The sequence below is a fragment of the Dermacentor silvarum genome, chromosome 2 (genome assembly GCF_013339745.2).
Source record: "Dermacentor silvarum isolate Dsil-2018 chromosome 2, BIME_Dsil_1.4, whole genome shotgun sequence".
Taxonomy (NCBI): domain Eukaryota; kingdom Metazoa; phylum Arthropoda; class Arachnida; order Ixodida; family Ixodidae; genus Dermacentor; species Dermacentor silvarum.
In genome coordinates this window covers 142317539-142337641 of record NC_051155.1, presented here as the reverse complement: position 1 = coordinate 142337641, position 20103 = coordinate 142317539, and the positions used below count along the sequence as shown (strand labels likewise).

The 20103-nt window shown below is 49.9% G+C and overlaps 1 protein-coding gene across 2 annotated transcripts in view; it reads left to right on the top strand.

Annotated features, from left to right (window-relative positions):
* Positions 1-20103, top strand: part of LOC119441875 (receptor-type tyrosine-protein phosphatase N2-like) — a 658601-nt gene that overhangs the window by 281427 nt on the left and 357071 nt on the right. Inside the window, exon 10 of one of the 2 annotated variants that reach the window (XM_037706513.2) lies at positions 15876-16029. The exons of the other annotated variant lie outside the window; for it this stretch is intronic. Coding sequence (XP_037562441.2) covers positions 15876-16029 — 154 coding nt within the window. The remainder of the gene's footprint in view (positions 1-15875; positions 16030-20103) is intronic. 2 annotated transcript variants of the gene reach the window in all.

The window sequence follows — 20103 nt, the reverse complement described above, 5'->3', positions numbered from 1 at the left end:
AAATTGACAAGTTCCCGAAAAACTTCAATGTAAAGAGGATTTCGTTATATGCAGGTTCGGCACGAAAATTCGAAAAAGAAATGCTTACCGTGTTTACTCGATTCTAATGCGCCCTCGATTGTAACGCGCACCCGTTTTCCATGACCAAAAGAGAGGGAAAAAAAAATCCTTTACAGTACTGCGCACCTCACGCTTTCATACAGCAATATAACTATCGCTCAGGATTTACTCCCAATACACTAATACAGCAATATAACTATCGCTCAGGATTGACACGTATACATGCATGTTTGTCTTTCACCGGTGGCCACTTTCCACCGGCTAACAAATGTTAAACGTTATCGCTCGGCGCAGGACGCGCCTGTATCGGAAGTTTCTAGAACGTTATCGATGATTCTTTCCATTGCCTGTTTTCACCGACGCTTCTGTTATCTGATTGCATGACTGACGCGAATTGTCTAGAACTTTCTGGAAGACACGCGGGCATGAGGAATTAATCTAGAACCTTCGATGACTGAGGTATAAAAGCCGACGCGTTTCGCTGCTGATCAGATTTTCGACGATCGCCGACTGTGTTCGCCGCTATCGTTGTGCTTTGAGTGTACCTTGATTTTGTGGGCACAGGTTCGCCCAATAAACTACCAGTTTCGTCGTACACACTTTTACGACTGTTTTCTTCAGCGTCACTACTACGTGACATCTGGTGGAGGTGCTAGTGCGTTCATGCAGCGAACGCCCCCGCAAAGCCGCGATCCAAGCCCGAAACCGGAGGACAACGCCAACGTCACCAAGGACCAGCGAGCTAGCCGTAGGCAGCAAGGACTTCTGCCGGAGTACGGACTTCTTCCCGAGAAGACCACAGCGATCAAGGCCAAGTCAACGACCTCAATGGCAGCCCCAGCGTCCCCCATCCTGCTGCAACAACCTCGGGAGCCCCCGACCTTCCGTGGATCATCGGCTGAAGACCCTGAAACCTGGCTGGAGACATACGAGCGGACCGCGACGTTCAACAAATGGAGCGACGACGACAAGCTACGCCATGTCTATTTTTCGTTGGATGACGCTGCTCGAACCTGGTTTGAGAACAGAGAGACCACCCTGGCTACGTGGGACCTCTTTCGTGAAAACTTCGTGAGGACCTTCACGAGTGTCGTACGAAAGGAGAGGGCAGAGGCTTCTCTTGGAAACCAGAGTGCAATTGCCGAACGAGAACATCGCGCTTCACGGAGGAGATGACTCGCCTCTTCCGCCACGCCGACCCCGACATGTCTGAAGAAAAGAAAGTTCGGTTCTTGATGCGGGGTGTCAAAGACCAACTATTCGCCGGATTGATGCGCAACCCGCCCAAGACTGTCGCCGAATTTCTTTCCGAGGCTACAACGATCGAGAAGACGCTTGAAATGCGCGTCAGGCAATACAACCGCCGTGCCCTGACCAACTACGCCGACGCTCAAGCGCTAGGCGCCGACGACCTGCGCGAGACCATCAGAGCGGTCGTTCGCGATGAGCTGCATAAGCTCCTTCCCAGGTCGCAGCCTCACGTGGCATCTATCGCCGACGTCGTCAAAGACGAAGTTCAGCGCTCACTTGGAGTTCCCGATGTGCAGCCACAATCGCCGCAACCCCAGCCGGAAGCGCTGACCTACGCCGCCGTCGCCCGTCGTCAAGGCCCCCCTCCGCGCTCGCGCCAGGGCCCCGTAACGCCGCAGTTCCGTCGTCCACCGCCGCCGCCGCCAGCACGCCCGCCCGTCGCCCAGCGCAGCTACCAGAGGAAGACGGACATTTGGCGCGCCCCCGACCACCGCCCGCTCTGCTATCACTGCGGGGAAGCCGGCCATGTCTACCGTCGATGCCCATACCGCGAGATGGGCCTACGAGGGTTCGCCGTCAACGCGCCGCGTCCGATCGAGCTTGGCGAGACGACCACGTGACATCGCCGACTACCTCGCCGGAGCCCAGTGGCAACCACGACGATCCTCACGCTCGCCGTCACCAGGGCCGCTACATCTCGCCGCATCGCCGTCAGTACAACGGTCCCACCCGGGGCCGATCTCCCAGCCCTTACCCGGGAAACTAAAGGCAGCAACCGATGGAGGTGCGGTTGCTGTACGACGCAATGCCGAAGATCCTCCGACGCCGCCGACGACGACGATTCACGATTCATCACGACGAGATATCAGCACGCCGCCTAGCAACAGCCTTGACAACACTTCGCCGCCGAATAAAGACCTTCCGACGCGACGTAGCAGCAGCAGAGCAAGCCGACGCAGCCGTGATCCGACGCCACGAATTAACCGCAACGCCAGACGCCGGTCTACCGATCTAGACGTGCTCATCGATGGCCATAACGTCACCGCTCTCGTCGACACTGGAGCCGACTATTCCGTCTTCAGTGGCCCGTTCGCCGCCAAGTTGAAGAAGGTGAAAACAGCCTGGCAAGGACCCGATGTCCGGACAGCGGGAGGCCACCTAATAACGCCGACTGGAATCTGCACAGCGCGAGTCACGGTAAACAACCGCACTTACCCGGCGAGCTTCGTAATCCTGCAGCACTGCTCCAGGGATGTCATCCTAGGCATGGACTTTCTAAATCAACACGGTGCAGTCATCGACTTAAGGTCCAGGTCGATAACGCTTTCAACGCACAACGCGATACCACCGGATACAAGCATAAGTTACCATGCCTTGAATGTGCTTGAAGAACAAGTCACCGTTCCGCCTCGCTCCAGCGTGATGATTTCCGTCGGTACCGTAGTGCCTGCAGACATGGAGGGCGTCATCGAGGGCGATCATCACTTACTGCTCGACCGTGAAATTTGCGTCGCTAGAGGCATAGCTGAGCTACGTGCAGGGAAAGCAAGGGTGATGCTCACGAACTTCAGCCCCGAATACAAGCACATTAACAAAGGCACCACGGTCGCCTACATCGACGAAATAGTACAAGCCAGCAGTGCGTTTGCCTTCACGGATTCCAGTGCACCTGCAACGACGACAATAGTACCTGAACCAACTTTCGACGTCAATCAGAACCTTCCCAGGCACAAGAAAGAACAACTAAAGGCTCTGCTCCTGCAATACGAGGACTGCTTCTCGTCGTCGTCAAAAGTTCGACAAACCCCTGTCGCCAAGCACCGCATCATAACCGACGAAAATGTCCGGCCACTCCGTCAGAGCCCGTACCGAGTTTCGGCGCGCGAACGCGAGGCCATAAGGCAACAAGTCGACGAAATGCTACGCGACGACATATCCAGCCGTCCAAGAGTCCGTGGGCGTCCCCCGTGGTGTTAGTGAAGAAGAAGGATGGAACCCTACGTTTCTGCGTCGATTATCGTCGCCTCAACAAAATCACGAAGAAGGACGTATACCCCCTCCCACGGATTGACGACGCCTTGGATCGACTCTACAACGCAAAGTATTTTTCGTCGATGGACCTCAAAACCGGCTACTGGCAAATCGAAGTCGACGAGAGGGACCGGGAGAAGACTGCGTTTATAACACCAGACGGACTGTTCGAGTTCAAGGTCATGCCGTTTGGTCTTTGCTCGGCGCCTGCCACTTTCCAACGTGTCATGGATACAGTACTGGCAGGCTTGAAGTGGCAGACTTGCCTCGTCTATTTGGACGACGTCGTTGTGTTTGCCTCAAGCTTCGAGGAACACCTCCGGCGCCTTGAAACAGTTCTTCAAGCAATCAAGACCTCCGGACTCACGTTGAAGCCAGAAAAGTGCCGCTTCGCATATGAGGAGCTCTTGTTTTTGGGCCACGTCATCAACAAGTCTGGAGTGCGCCCCGACCCTCAGAAAACTGCGGCCATCTCCAACTTTCCTGCCGCCCGCTGACAAGAAGGCAGTGCGTAGATTTCTTGGACTGTGCGCCTATTACAGGCGCTTCGTCAAGGATTTTTCACGGATCGCTGAGCCACTGACGTATCTCACGAAGGCCGACGTCGAGTTCAAGTGGGAGACGCCGCAAGTCGAAGCATTTGAAGAACTGAAGCGACGCCTGCAATCGCCGCCAATACTTGCGCACTTCGACGAAAATGCCGATACCGAAGTCCACACCGGACGCAAGCAGCGTAGGACTCGGCGCCTGTGCTTGTGCAGAGGACTGACGGACTAGAAAGAGGTTGTAAGTTACGCTAGCCGGTCGCTATCGAAGGCGGAAGCAAATTATTCCACAACAGAAAAGGAGTGCCTCGCCATCATCTGGGCTAACGTCTAAGTTTCGCCCCTACCTCTATGGCAGGCCCTTTAAAGTTGTAAGCGACCACCACGCCTTGTGTTGGCTAGCTAACTTGAAGGATCCTTCAGGTCGCCTCGCACGATGGAGCCTGAGACTTCAAGCATTCGACATCACCGTCGTTTACAAATCCGGGCGAAAGCACGCTGACGCCGATTGTTTGTCTCGCGCCCCCGTCGAACCGCCGCCACAAGACGACCAGGATGACGACACTTTCTTGGGACCCATCAGTGCCGACGAATTCGCCGAACAACAGCGAGCCGACCCGGAACTAAGGAGCCTTGTAGACTACCTGGAAGGCAAGACCGTCATTGTGCCGAAGGCGTTCAGGCGAGGATTGGCGTCGTTCTTCTTGCAAAACGACATTCTCCTAAAGAAGAACTTCTCGCCTCTCCGAGCCAACTACCTCCTCGTGGTACCCTCAGCATTGCGTCCAGAGGTTCTGCAAGCTCTCCATGACGACCCAACGGCTGGACATCTCGGTTTTTCCCGCACTCTCGCGAGGATACAAGAGAAATACTACTGGCCTCGCCTCTCTGCTGACGTCGCCCATTACGTAAGGACATGCCGAGACTGTCAGCGACGCAAAACACCGCCGACAAGGCCAGCCGGGCTTCTACAGCCGATCGAGCCACCTCGCCGACCGTTCCAGCAGATCGGGATGGACTTACTGGGGCCTTTTCCGACGTCGACGTCCGGGAATAAATGGATCATCGTAGCTACGGACTACCTCACCCGCTACGCCGAAACAAAAGCCTTGCCCAAAGGCAGTGCCGACGAGGTAGCCCGATTCTTCGTTGAGAACATCCTCCTGCGTCACGGTGCCCCGGAAGTCCTCATCACCGACAGAGGTACGGCCTTCACGGCTGAACTAACTCAAGCCATCCTGCGACACAGCCAGACAAGCCATCGCCGCACCACCGCCTACCACCCGCAGACGAATGGCCTCACCGAGCGCCTAAATAAGACCATCGCCGACATGCTGGCTATGTACGTCGACGTCGAACACAAGACGTGGGATGCCATCCTTCCGTACGTGACCTTCGCATACAACACGGCCGTGCAAGAAACGACGCACATGGCGCCGTTCAACCTGGTCTACGGAAGGAACCCGGCAACGACGCTTGACGCTATGCTACCGGACGTCGCTGACGAAGAAAATCTCGACGTTGCCACCTATTTGCAGCGTGCCGAAGAAGGTCGACAGCTCGCCCGCCTGCGCATCAAGAACCAGCAGAGAACCGACAGCCGACACTACAATCTTCGACGACGCTACGTCGAGTACCAGCCCGGAGACCGTGTTTGGGTCTGGACTCCGATACGCCGACGAGGACTTAGCGAGAAACTCTTACGTCGCTATTTCGGACCATATAAGATCATCCGACGTATTGGCGCACTGGACTATGAGGTCGTGCCAGACGGCATTTCGCAATCACAGCGGCGCCGCGCACGACCCGAAGTCATCCATGTGGTGCGTCTTAAGCCTTTCTACGCCCGCTGACGAACTTAGGTACTTTGTTACTTTATTTTTTTTTTTTCTTCTTTATTACGCGTGGTTTTGTTTACGCTTTCACATTTGTTTGTAGCATCGGGACGATGCTTTTTAAGGGGAGGGTATTGACACGTATACATGTTTATCTTTCACCGGTGGCCGCCTTCCACCGGCTAACAAATGTTAAACGTTATCGCTCGGCGCAGGACGCGCCTGTATCGGAAGTTTCTAGAACGTTATCGATGCTTCTTTCCATTGCCTGTTTTCACCGACGCTTCTGTTATCTGATTGCATGACTGACGCGAATTGTCTAGAACTTTCTGGAAGACACGCGGGCATCAGGGATTAATCTAGAACCTTCGATGACTCAGGTATAAAAGCCGACGCGTTTCGCCGCTGATCAGATTTTCGACGATCGCCGACTGTGTTCGCCGCTATCGTTGTGCTTTGAGTGTACCTTGATTTTGTGGGCACAGGTTCGCCCAATAAACAACCAGTTTCGTCGTACACAGTTTTAAGACTGTTTTCTTCAGCGTCACTACTACGTGACAATATGATCACAAGTGTCGGCGGCGGTGGTGTCACGCTGAAAAGTTGGCCGATCCTGGCGATACTGCAGAAAGGGTCGAAGCTCAATGGCACATACCTGGGACAAAAAAGAAAGAGATAAACAGAGAGAGCGAGAGAGAGAGAAAGAAAGTTAGAAAGAGAAGGGTATAGAGAGAGAAAGAAAGAGAGAGAGAGTGAGAGAGAGAAAGAGACAAGGAAAGAGAGAGAAAGACGTAGAGAGAGACAGAGAGAGATAGGCTCATTTTAGAGGGACTAAAGTTTTAAAAAGAAAAACTGTCAGCCCTTCCACTGGGGTGGAGATGGAATACCAGTGAAGCTGTACTGTGCTGGGAATTATGTATATCCATTTATGACTATTAAGATGTGATGGTGTAATTGGTTATTTGAACTAATAAAGAATGAGAAATATACATGATCCGGTGGTTTTCATTTATTTAGTGACCACAGGGACCATGGCCTTATGGTCGCTCCGGTACACCGCCATAGGGTGTACGGCAAAGGTTGGCACGTTCTTCATAAACACGTAACCAACGTCCGCCGTTCGGTGCGAACGCGGGCAAAATGCCGCCGCCGTCGACAACAGTTCTGCGCGTTGCGAAGCATCAATTGCGATAGGAAATTAGTAGTGAGCTACACGGAGTAAGGATTGTAGTTTTATCGGCTCTATAAACTTGGACACATTCGCTTACTAACTGAATTAACAACAATAGTGTCAGCGCGCACACGCAAACGTGAATAGATCACACTCGATTACCGCATACAACCGCTGTCAAAACGCTGGCGTGAGCAAGCGCGCCAGCAACAGCGAGCGAAGGTTTATGGGGTTTATCGCTTCAACGGAAACTGAGCGGCGAAAGCACAGCGCATACAAAGGTAGGAGCCGTGTTGCAGAGCGCTTTCAAGATACGGTGCGCGCCGTCGCGTCGCCGCGCAAAGTACAAGTACGCGGTTGATTGCTCCCAGAACAATAGCCGCACTCTCTCCCACTCGTGCTGCCTTCCCGCTTTCCTCCTTTCGCGTGGGTGATTGAATCGCCAGTTCCCCTTGCGCCCGGTCGCAAGATACGCATTTGGTGATGCAGCTAAAAGTCGCCTCCCCTCCCGTCCCACCACGGCCTTTCGCGCGACGGAAGAAGTCGCGTTTGCTCTCCGCCGTGCGTTCGCTCGCTCGCGCGCTTTCACTCGCACATATAGCATATGGCCAATGAGAGTTTTTTTCTACACGCGGACACGACTGTCGAAGACTGAGCCCTTAACAGCTTCGCTGTAAAAGCATAATTTACTTAAAGACAGCAAGTTTGGAGGTAAGAAAAGATATTTTTGAGATACGCACACGACAAGCTTCGCTTACCCCTATTTTCTCGACAGGAAAAGGGCTGGTGATTTTTTTAACACGAAAGTGTTTTATGCCGGGGTCCACCAAGACTTCACTGACGTATTTCCGTCACGGAAATACTGTCATAGAACATAATACAAAGAAAGAAACCAGAAGAAAAAGTTCCACAAACATGCAAAATTTGGAAATCGAACCCACGACCTCTCGGTCCGCGACGATAGATCGCCGAGCGTTTAACCCATTGCGCCACAACGCATTTGCAGAGAGCTACACAGACGCGCCTTATATATCTAACACTCCTCCGTGTACCCGCGCTCTTGCTCGGGGCGGTGCCGCCGCCTACGAGCAGAAAAGAGAAGTACTGCATTATGACACTAACGCGCACCGACAGTGAACGCTTCGGTGGTCTCAGCACTACGACGCCTCGATGCCAGCATTCGAAGGGACGCTGGCATCAAGAAGCACTACCAACGCCACCTAGGTGGCGTTCACCGTACTCAGCACAGCGGAGCGCGGCCTCCGCAATTAGCTCTGAAAATGTTTCTGAAGTTGATCGCGGAGGCTGCAATTACGACGCGCTGTACGCGCTGATTTGACTCGGTGACGATTCAGTTACGTGCTTTGTCTTGCGCGTTGTATTAGTGTGTCAGTTACGTGCTTCGTCTTTCGCGTTGTGCTAGCGTGTGCAGCGTAGTGCAGCTTCCATATGCACGACGGTTGCTCATGGTCATCGACGTTGGTAGTAGTGATGGAGGAGACGTGCCACCAGGCGTCAGCGTGGGGTGCATCAACGCCTAAGGGCGCTTTAGCCACAAAACACCAATAGACATTATATATCAATGTGCAATAAACATTACACTACTTCTGTGAAGACACGTTTCACTTTCGTGTTCTATACCGATTCCTATATAAGAGGGATCAACCACATGTTTTTGTCTTTTCTTTGTAGAATAGGTGGCGGGCCATCTCACTGGTTTTTTCAGTGTTAGAAGTTCCGCGAGTGAGGGCATGAGCCTTTTCGTTTCCCTGTGCACTCTGATGGCCAGGGACCCAATTCAATAGTAGTCGGAGTTGCGGGTGTGACTGCGTGTAAGGATTGATGCTGGTGCGTGTATGGTCAGGAAGCACATTAAGCGCGAAGACACGAGGCACACCCTGACTGCCGGATCTGACGGTAATGGTGTCGGTGAGGTGTTCATGTAGGCGAATGGTATTTGTTATACCTCAGTTTCGGCTTCCCTGGCTGACGGCACCGCGGAATAATGCCTCGTCGATGATGAAACAGGTCTGACGACTGCCGGCGTATTTTGCTTTGTTGTACGGGCTGCGTCAACACAGTATACGTAGTTGGCTGTGGTGGAGAGGTGTGCCGCTCTAGCCTGGCGTCTTCGACAGTCGCTGTCGGTGTACTCGCTATTTGGAATGGGAATCACTTCAATGACGGGTAATCAGTCCCATGGTGGCAGTGCTAGTTCCAAAAGGAGTCAGGTGACGAGTCTGGGAAGCACTAGCATTGCGAATGCTTGAGGCTATCCATGCATTACGCCCTACGATCGGCTAGTGAGGACAGTAGAATTCGTAAACTAATGTAATGTCCATGCTGCTTTGTCAACCTGCGACCCCTGTTTAACCCCCATAAACCCCCGTTTACCAAAGTACGAATAATGTTGCATTCGACGTTTTAGTGATGACAAAAAACACAACACTTGTTTGATTGTCTCTTCAGAATGGGGTGAGTGACACACGGGTCTGTAGCATTCCAATCCTAAATGCATGACTACGTACGCCTTCGTAAAATTAAAAGCCACCCCTAACCAGAAGCGGCACAATAAAGTTGCATCACTGCAGGACAGGTGCGATGGTATTTGGAGCTTCAACGAAGTTTCAAGCCTGTGGAGGTGACAGTCCGAAATACACGGAATGTTTCAATAAATCTGCGTCATAGTCTAAACGTGCCAACTAAGACCCCTCGACGCGTCACTGCCGCGGGCAATTGGTTTGGTGCATCGGGTAATAAATTCACGAAATTTGTTTGTTATTTGCTCGTTTACTTATTCACCTTTGTCCGTCAAGCTAATGGAAATATAGTTGCGATACCGTAGTAGTATACGTGTACAAAATTTTGTGATGTCGCGATTTTTTGCATTGTGCCATTAAATTGGGCTGGTGAACTACTCGTTCGCAACTGTCGCTGCGTTTGATAAGATACAAATTAATGACCTCTTATAGAAGGAAGTACATGCAGTTCTTGTTTTTATTTTCAAATTGCGCGCCACAAATAATGCGCCAACAAAGTTTGTCGCACGCCGTGAATTTTGCGAGATTTTTAAACAATTCCGCATGTTTTGGCGCATGAAGTGTACTCAAGTCTTGGCTTAATGATGTTGTGTTAGGATAAAATATAAAAATTTTTTTAAATTAACCAGCCTGTACCAGGCATCGTCGGGCCCTTTAACGAGAAATATTGTTAATATGGGAGGAGTAGTGAAAGTCGTGCTAGTTGGTGCCTATTCATTATTAACTGCATGCTAGACAGCAAGACAACGAAGATGACAGCGTTCTGTGCGTTCACTTCGCCTTCTTTCGCTGTCTTCCGTCGCACTGCAGTTAATAATGAACTTGCATGGGAATTTCATGGCAGCAGCGCTACCCACGTCACGTTTTTTTTTCGTTTTTTTTAATGAAGAAGCCACTGCTCTCTAGCAAAGCAATCAATTTGCTACTGCAGAAATGCAATATACTCATTGAGCTTAACTTTGTAAGAAAAGTCCAGCATACGTCTGGACTTTACTGCTCGAATATATTGTCACGGGGCAGAAAACATCAGTTTTACCTGTCGCTGGGAAAGAATGGTCTAGGACGTATTCACTCAGAAGCACACATCATTATGTGCGTCTTTATCGCTGTATCGTTCATTCCTTGAACAGCTTATCGTACTTATAACGAATCGAAAATTGAACTCTCGCTACTTCGACTCAAGGCGTAACCGTTAGATCAAGCACTCCTCCGCGAGCACTGGTCCTTTATAATGGCTCATGCCAGCGCAATAATGTTTGCTGATCAAATGACTTCATCGCGCCAACAATTGATCAAATCTTTAATTAGTTCAAAATGAACTGACGAATACTTCCGAAACAGCGGAGATGTGACCTGCCAAAGCGTTCCCTTACGTCGCTGTCAGGCAATACTTTCTTAGTGAGTACATACGATCGTCTCCTTTACTAGCTGCTGCACCCTGACGTCGTGTGACGGTCGGTTCATTATCGATCGATCGTTTCGAGTTAATCGACACCCTCATACGCTCCTTTCCTTCTTTTAACAAGCTTCACTCCAATGGAGGTTGGTACGTGAAGCGGAACAAACATATCATCGAGTACACGGCTGACAATCGATGTAATTAAATAAAAATATGATGAGGCATATTTGTTACACCTAAATATGGAAGAGGCAAAGCGAAAAAGAAGGGTTTCACTTAAACGATTGCCATTCACATTATAGTTCGCTAGTTCCGGTAACATACTGTTCCACTTAACGCATATTCCAATGGAATTTCGTAAATGCAAAACGAGAAACAGGCATTTCATCAAAAATTACGCATCAGCACATTCGCTCGTTCGCTCGTTCCTGACACGTACGGAGCGCGGCCTTTTTAAGTGGAGCGCAAGTGGAAGCAGATTAAGAGTGAACGCCACTACATCAGCGACTACAAAGTGCCCATTACGAAAGGATACCTGAATATAGATCTGGTTGCTCACGCATATGAAGCTGCTTACACTCCATTCTTTCTAGAGTGTAGCGCTTACACTAGCACCAATCTCTCATCCATAGACTGTTGCTCGCCAATACCGCCACCCTGATTTCTGTACATTTCAAGAGCCATAGTCTGGTAGGCCTGGTATTATAATTTATGTTTTATTGTGGTTCCTTACGTCCCTGTTGTTTTGTTAAACACCACCACCACCACCACCACCCACCACCACCACCACCACCACCACCACCACCAACAACAACAACAACAACAACAACAACAACAACAACAACAACAACAACAACAACAACAACAACAACAACAACAACAACAACAACAACAATAATAATAATAATAATAATAATAATAATAATAATAATTTATTGATACACATCCATTAATAATAATATTATTATTAATAATAAATTGTTTATTTGACGTGCGCCTGGAACAACAGTAATGTCTGAATGCTGGCGCACGGGAGAGTTACAAAAATTAACAGAAACAAATTTAATTTAATATGAATCACTTCTTTGGCCTCTGCTCTCATTTAAGTCTGTACCGTGCACCGCAGCGCGCAATGCAACGGCTGTCTTGTGGCCGTGATCCTATCAGTGGTCACACATCGCTGCCAGTATGGTGGCACATTTTTAACGCGATAACGTTAAGGTCCCTGTGTCTCAGAAAATCCGGCGTCGGCGTGGGCGCCGGCGTTTATGCCGGCGTCCGTAGCGGAGAAAATCATCCCCAACCACCCCGACCGCGCAGGCCCTCCACGTGGTGCAAGGTTCAGGTGAACAAAAATTGAATTTCTCGCAGTGAAATCCGTCAGAAAAATGGTAAAGTACGACTTAACCACAACCTACAGACATGGTGGCGTCGGATTGTTTTTGAATGTACGAGAAAACATAATTCTGTTACGAGGAAACTCAACCACAAACCCCTTTTCCAGCATTTCTACCGTACTAACACGGTGCGCTCGGGTACTTCACTTTCCAGATCCGCTATCCAGATGGCGCTCGCATCCTCGGCAGGTTAGAGTTACTGTATAGGCTCCCTTTTGGGGAGCCTATACAATAACTCTACGGCAGGTCAAATTGCGACTTCGCCTGCCTAATGCGTTTTGGACAAGCGCGCGCGTCGGGGCAATAACAAACAATTAATAAAGTAATAAAGAAAGGTGCTAGGTACTTCACATTTAATACAAGACGACTTATATTTCTCCTGGAAAAACGTCTTCCCAGCAATGCATTTCTGTTTAAAAGTGAAGCCAACTTTAAGGGGATCGGTGTAAGCTTGGTCCTTGTAAACTAGCTTTCCCACGTTCTGTGTTGCAGGGAAGCCCACTGAAATAAAGATGCTATGCAAACAAAGCCCGATAACGCTATCGCGTTCCACGCTTAAAGGCGAAGCTTAAGCCTCCTCCAATTTTTTCCTTTGTGCGTCGCATGTGAGTCTGGTTGTGCCGAAATTGCAACGCGGCTGAGATGCTTTGTATTACCCCTGCCGTGATAACGTATGAATCATCTTAAAGCGAAGCTTTATATGGCTAGGCGAAATCGTATATGGTTAGGTGAAATCACCTGTGTACAGAACACTATCATCATCAGCATTGGCTGATGATGATAGTGTTATTGCGAAACCAGATGGGCTGCGCCCCTCTGGTTGCGCTCGTGCCACTGCTCCCGCGCTCGCCGTTGTTGTCTTCTTCCACAGATGGCTGCGTTGCCGCTCATCATTCCAGCGTAGAATTTCACTTCTCTTCTGTCGTCGAAATGGGAGGCCGCGTTAACGGGGGTATGAGCATGCTTAAGGGTGTATGAGCCATTGATTGTCTTACCTAACGGACAGATTTAACCGATATTCATAAAAAAATAACTCTGCACAACAAACTGGACATTACATATATCAGGCATGCCCATGGTCGGTGCCATAAAGCCGCTTGAATGCCCGGAATGCTGCGTTCAGGAGAGTTATTGCGCTGTAGTGGATGGAGCGGGGCTGCCCTGGTACTGTGTCGACACAACAAGCCGCACAGAGAACGCCATTCTTATTGACGCCGACAACCAGTTTAAGGCACAGGCAAAATTTTCTTCCGACTGCGTATAGTTTTGTTTTAGAATAAATGACTTCTTCCTTGCTTCTTTTCTTCATTCAAGATGACAAATAGGTGTGATATAACGAACACATAGCAAGAGTTCGTTATATGCGAGCTTGAATATATTGAATTATCGGATATATCGAGCTATAGTTAGCGCGTAAGCCTGTTCATTATAACCGAGTTCGACTGTTCCTTGTTTTCTTCTTCCCAGTTTCCTTTCATTTCCATCGTTTTGGAGAGCGTTGGGGAAAAGCGAAGCGTCTAGCGAGGTCCGGATGACCGAGGTGCTGGCGGCGTATACCGACGGCCATGTTGTCTTATCATCGACGCCGCAGCTTTGGAGGGATGAACCTGGCGCGGTCGTTGCACCATCGAATCAGAGGAGGGCGACGAGGAGCGCTCCCGCTCGGCCGCACCGTCGCCAGTCAATTGGCTCGTCCTGCTTGCTTGGCGGCTGCGGAAATGGAGACGTATGCGGTGTTCGGAGCGGCCGCCGACGCGTGGGCCAGCGGTTTATTGTGAGCTCCCAGCAGGGAGGGCAAGGTGACGGCCACACAGAAGCGGGAGGCGAAACCTCGCCGTCGGTTCATTGGCGACTTTGAGCGGCGCCGAGGCAGCTGCTGTACGCTAATGAACCTAATCACAAACAGCGGGTGGTGCAGGACCGGTGGGAAAGAGAGGAAGGGGAGGGAGGGGGGTATAGCATTTGGTGTGTACTGTCGGGGGGTGTTGATTCGTGGCGTGGGGTTGCCAACTTCTTCGCGGAAAGGCAAGGAGCGAACCACACGAGGCCGGGATGCTGTGCGAAGGAAAAGAGAACGGGGCCGAATTTCAGGAAATTTGCAGGGACCCCTCGGGCGTGCACTTCCGGATTTCCATTTCTCTATTTGGCATCTTTCGTACGCGGCTTGTAGTGCTTGCGGCCATGAGGAGTAAGATGTCAGCCTGATTTTATCTGGGCTGATGATTTCTTTTTGTCGGATACGGGCACACGAGAGTCGTCACCGAAGTTCGCAGAGGTTCTTACGCACTTGCTTTATTTTTATTTTCTTTCTTTGGAGAAAGAGAGAATGACGTGTGAAAGAAGGCCAATAGTGACGTAATGTTAGCTCAGCGGAGACGGAAGGTGCTACTAGTACGTGTCGTTTTCTCTGCTAAGAAAGACAAAAACAAAAAATATAAGCGTAACGGTGAGAAGGCGAGAAAAGTCGGTCACACATGACTGTAAGGAACTGGGCCAAGCAGCGTCACTGACTCAACATTTCAGTTATCCGTCAGTGCAATATGACTGGCGGCCACTTGAAGCACTTGCTAGGCAACTTGTCTGAGAGTCTCGAAGTTGTCGGAAAGCATCGTCAGGTCGTTTTATTTCGCATAACACGGCGTTTCTTAGTAACCCTGGAAAAACGCCGCTGCTGACTGCTGACAGGGTAAGAAAATAACGCACAGGTAAAAATACTCCACGTATTGTCGATCCGCGAATTCAAGCACGAATCTCAATTACGAATCCGATAGGCGCTGTATACCCGCTTCGCCAAAAGCAAAGAGCTCTTTGCGAGTAGCAAATACTTCACGCAGAGTGAAAAGGTGCATACTGGAATGTGAAGAGCGTGAAAAAGGCCCAAAATTATGGGTCTTTTGAGCGAAGCTTCATTGGCTCACTTGTGTCGGGGTCGGTGTACGCGGAAAGCTATCATCATCATCAGCATTGGCTCAAGCATCGTCGTCTTCTTCCTCAGCTGGCTCCGTTGCCGCTCATCTTTCCAACGTAGAATTTCACTTCTCTTCTTTCGTCGTAAGGGGGAAGTCGGGTTTACGAGATATGTGACATTGCTTAAGGAGGTATGAGTAATTAATTGTCTTACGTGAGGACAGATTTAATTTTGAAGCAATTTAGTTTCGAAGAATTGCAAGCGGCAATGGCGGGCGAGTGCTGCTATCCACGCCGCCGAGAAAACTCGAGACATCAAACGCAAGCGACAACAGCGACGAGCAGAGAATCGTACAACGCAATGGAAGGAAAAGTTGCACGAAAGGGAAGGAAAAGTAGGAAGAAAGGGAATGACAAGTTGCACTAAAGGGAAGGAAAAGTAGTAGGAAAGGGACGGAAAAGTTGTAGATTAGGTGCACACACGACAAGCTTCGCTTACCCCCATTTTCTCGACAGAGGAAGGGCAGGTGATCTTTTGTCACAACAGAGCACTTTCAGTGGGATTTCAATGAGACCATTGTTCCTGCATGGCACCACGCGCAAGAGCGTTGGATGGCGTTGAGCGTTCGGATTAGCTTTCACTAGCGCCTCCACGCGGGTCTTCAGTTGTCATAGCAATAGATTGAGGTATTGTGCGGCGGTCTGTGAAAATTATCTTTTTCGTCGCCTCCATACGCAGGTCAAGCGAATGGCAAGCGCCATGGTCTGCCCCCGACTGGCTCCAAGGAGATGCTGGAGCACAGCTACCGGGGAGCACTCGAAGCCGGACCCACACCCGACGGTTTCTACTCAGCGCTGGACTCCAGCAGCGCATACGTCGTCCTCAACGAGGCGTGAGTTGACTCTCGAAAGCTTGCACACGGTTTTATTTTCTTGTAGCGATGACAAGCTGTCGCGTTAACTCGTGACGGACTCGTTACCGGCAGCACCACAAGCGTTGTGCGGCCGGTCTTTCCGAGACTATGACATGTCGCAATGCATGGACAATCGTAAGGTGCACATTTTACAAACATCTGTCTGATTCCGTGTCAAATTCACTCCTATCAGCAACGATTGACACTTCGGTGCACACTTAGCATCAAAAGCGATTCAAATTAATCCGGAGTTCTCCATAGCGGTATCCTTAATCGTAAAACTCCATCAGTTATTGGAACGTTTGAGGTATTGCAGTTATTCCGTTGGAAACGCGCTTCTGCCTTGCTGTTACAGAATAAAAAAAAACTTTAACACGAAAGTGTTTTTTATCCCTGGTTTTACGACTGATTTCTGGCAACGGATGTGATAGTCGTCGTCTAGGAGCGGTGGAGCGAAGCACTGCGTTGTGACACTAACGAGCGCCGACAGGGAGCGCTTCGGTAGTCACGGCACAACGGAGGGTCCAACGCGATGTAACCATATAATAAACGACCAAGTATAGCCTCGTGCATAGTTTCATACAATAATTATACAATAAATAATCATAAAATAAAAAAACAATAATATTGTCCGACGGCAGGATTCGAACAGAGGAACTTTGGAAGAGAAGCCCGATGTTGAAACTAGTACGCCACGGACATCTTTTTTTCTTTATTGCCGGGCTTCGACACAGTACAACAAATGAACACACAACAATAGACAGTACGCCAGATCGCTCAAGTGGCCAAATTGCCACTGCGGCCAGGCGTTGTCATTTTAAAATTACCTGAGCACTACCAAAGCTCAAGCCTTGACAGCCACTCAGAAACATCTGTTTGTGCTTTCAATATCTCCAGAAACCTGTGCACACTTTCGCGGAAATACATGCGTGCTGGTCTTGCGTCTGGGTCACAAAAATAGCCAGCCATTTGGGAGCGCCATATACTGTGGAGGCCCATCAGCATAACCTGGTCACACGGAAAACCATCCTCATTATCTGTTGGCAGGTACCTGATTCCGTAAGAGTCGAGTGGCAATTATTTTTTAATGGTTCTTTGTAGCACATCCCAAAAAATATACCCCTTTCCAGCAGTGAAGAAAAACATGGTCTACTGTCTCAAGCTGCTTGCATATGACGCAGTTGGGAACCCCAAGATAGAAAGAAACCCCTTTCCTCTAGAAAACACTTAACAGTTAAAGTTCCACTGTGTAACATGAAAAAAAAAGATTTTGGTTCCCGGCGACACCGGCATTTTCTAACTCTCTTTAATACATTTCCACCTGGGCCTCCAGAGTATACGGCCCTGTACAAGGGCACGGGAAACACCACGTCACATACATCCTTGTACAAGTTTTTTTTTCCTTTTAACGCTACTCAAGTACTCCATCGAAAAACGTGTGTTTAGAAATTTGAGACTTACAACACTTTCTCTGAAGAAACCACGAACGCCACCTGAAACATATTGCGTCGTCAAATCAGGCAATGCTCCCCCGAGTCTTTGTTGACACACCGTACGCAGGAATGGGTCTCTAACATCCCGGAAAAATAAAAACCTGTTTACAATCTGTCGCACAAACAAATGTCCCAGTCCTAAACCACCAGCCTTTACCTGCCGAAACAAGTTCGTGCGGCTGCACCTCTCCCAACTGGACGCCCAAACAAAGACAGCAAAAACATGGTGCAGCTTCTGCACATTTACTCGGGAACAATGCAGCACTTGCATTATACGCACCACAACTTGCTGATCAAAATGCACACCGTAGCTCTTCCGAAGACTGATAGACGAGAACTTTTCCATCTGTCCGCTTTTTATCGCGTCTCTTGCGCCTGCGCTCGCCAGTACGGATCAGTGTATTTATAAAATTCCAGCGGCACCGCCAAGTACCTTGGTGGCGTCGTAACCCAAGCCACGTTGGCGAATGTGTCTGGGGTCGAAGGCCATTCTCCGTGCCAAAATCCCAGGCACTTACCCCAGTTCACCCCACTTCCGGTTACCTCACTGAAGCGCTTCACTCCTTCGACTGTTCTGTTAATACTTTCCTTGTCCCTGCAAAGAACCGCGACATCATCTGCATAGGCGAGCAATTTAACCTCGGTCGCCTGTAGATTGAATCCATGGATTGCATTGTTCTGTATTAAATTAAGACATAGCGCTTCTATATAGATGTCAAACAATAGAGGGCTGAGGGGGCAACCCTGTCGCACCGAACGTCGTACGTTTTTGGGGGCCTCCAGCAATTTGTTAACAATTAGCCTCGTAGTGCAGTTGTGGTACGCCAAAGTCACTCCCTCTCGGATGACTGAACCGATATTGATGTTGTCCAATATGCAAAACAAAATACAATGTGGCACACAATTAAACGCCTTTTCTAAGTCCAACTGTAGTAACGCCACACGTGCATATATACTTCCAGTACGCCACGGACAAGCTCCTCGACACGCGAAATAAAACCCGCTTATGAATTTATCATGGGCAACCCAGTGTATTAAGACGCTTGGCGCGTTTCGATTTGGCCACCTCGCCGAGCTGAACCGTTGTAATTAGTAGCGATTGTGCGTGTTCGCAGCGTCTTCTGCACTTCGAAAAGTATACATTGCTGGGAAATGTACGACAATGAAGGCATATGAAGCGCATTAACAAAGCCACAAGAACGTCTAAATCCACAAGCACGAAGATCAGACAAATCCGTGTACTTCTGTGGCCTCGTGTAGGCAGTTAGTGTCGGATCAGCCTGTGGCGCCTCGTCGGCTACGGATTGCGGCTTCAACGCGCATCAGCAGTGCATCGCCTACTGCTTCGCTTGCGATGGCACCACCTAAGACAACTGCTGCGCTAAAAGGCGCAGAAAGGCAACGGCGTCGCCGGCCGAATCTCGCTTTTCTCCGGCGAGAGACACGCCAGCGCGAAGCAGAATGCCTTCGCGCGTTCGCGGCGCACGGTGCGAACTCTGCCACTGGCATTCCTGCAGCTGAGCGCGTCGCAGCTCGACTGGCTGCCGTAGCCACTACGAAGCCGGATCAGAATGCTCGCACCTTCGCCGAAGCCACTCGCCAACAGAACGCCGCGCGCTAAGCAAACCTGCAACATGGTCGCCGGCCCGCAAGTCGTGCGCCTCTCGCTGCAGCAGACCGTGAGTTGACGAAGCGAACATGCAACAGCTTCTGTGAAGACGCGTTTCACTTTCCTGTTGTACCCATTCCAATGAAAGAGGAATCAACCATAATTTTTTTTTGATGATTAGGCCTCGCGTCACGCGTTTGCGCCAGAACATGAGTGAGCCGGGCATGTCCAGCTATGACTCGCAACCACTCCACCCACTCCGAGATCGATGCGTACACTGGAGCTACTGCAGGCTGCAAAATTCACTTCTCGCTTTAGCTTCGCTAAATACGCCCGGTGGCAAGGTTATTAAGCAGTTATGATTGTGATGATGATGTCGTGGGAACATCGTGAATGCCGCAGAATGACTACAGACATCGCAGCGCGCACCTTATGTAGGTATACTAAGTGCAGGTATACGAGAGTTTACTGTGACAGCGAAGGTTTTCGGTGGACCACGGGAACAACCTTCAGTGGTGGATCATTGGTTATGGCGTTCTGGTGCTTAGTACGAAGTCGCGGGTTCGATTCCTGGCAAATTACACTTGTCTAGAGCGACCGGCTGCGGACTATGTAAGCGCCCGCAGCAGCTACCTAGCGGAAGCCATACCTTGAAGCGAGACTTCTGTTCATTAAGAGTAAGCCTTCTGCCGACAGCTAGTTTTGTTATTCTATCCATAAAATTCCATGAAGGTTACGCTTAACAGTACGAACTTTTTTTTTTTTTTCGTGGCTGGTGAACAAGGTCATGTTAAGTACAAGCTACGGAACTGTTGGCAGCGACTACAATATGCTTTGCAGTTTGGTCCACTCAAGCCTTTTGGTTTAACAGGACTGCCATTATGCGGCAGTGGTCAAACTTTATGTCAGCTGAAATGACGTTTCTCTGTTTCTAATTGTGTGTCGCATAAT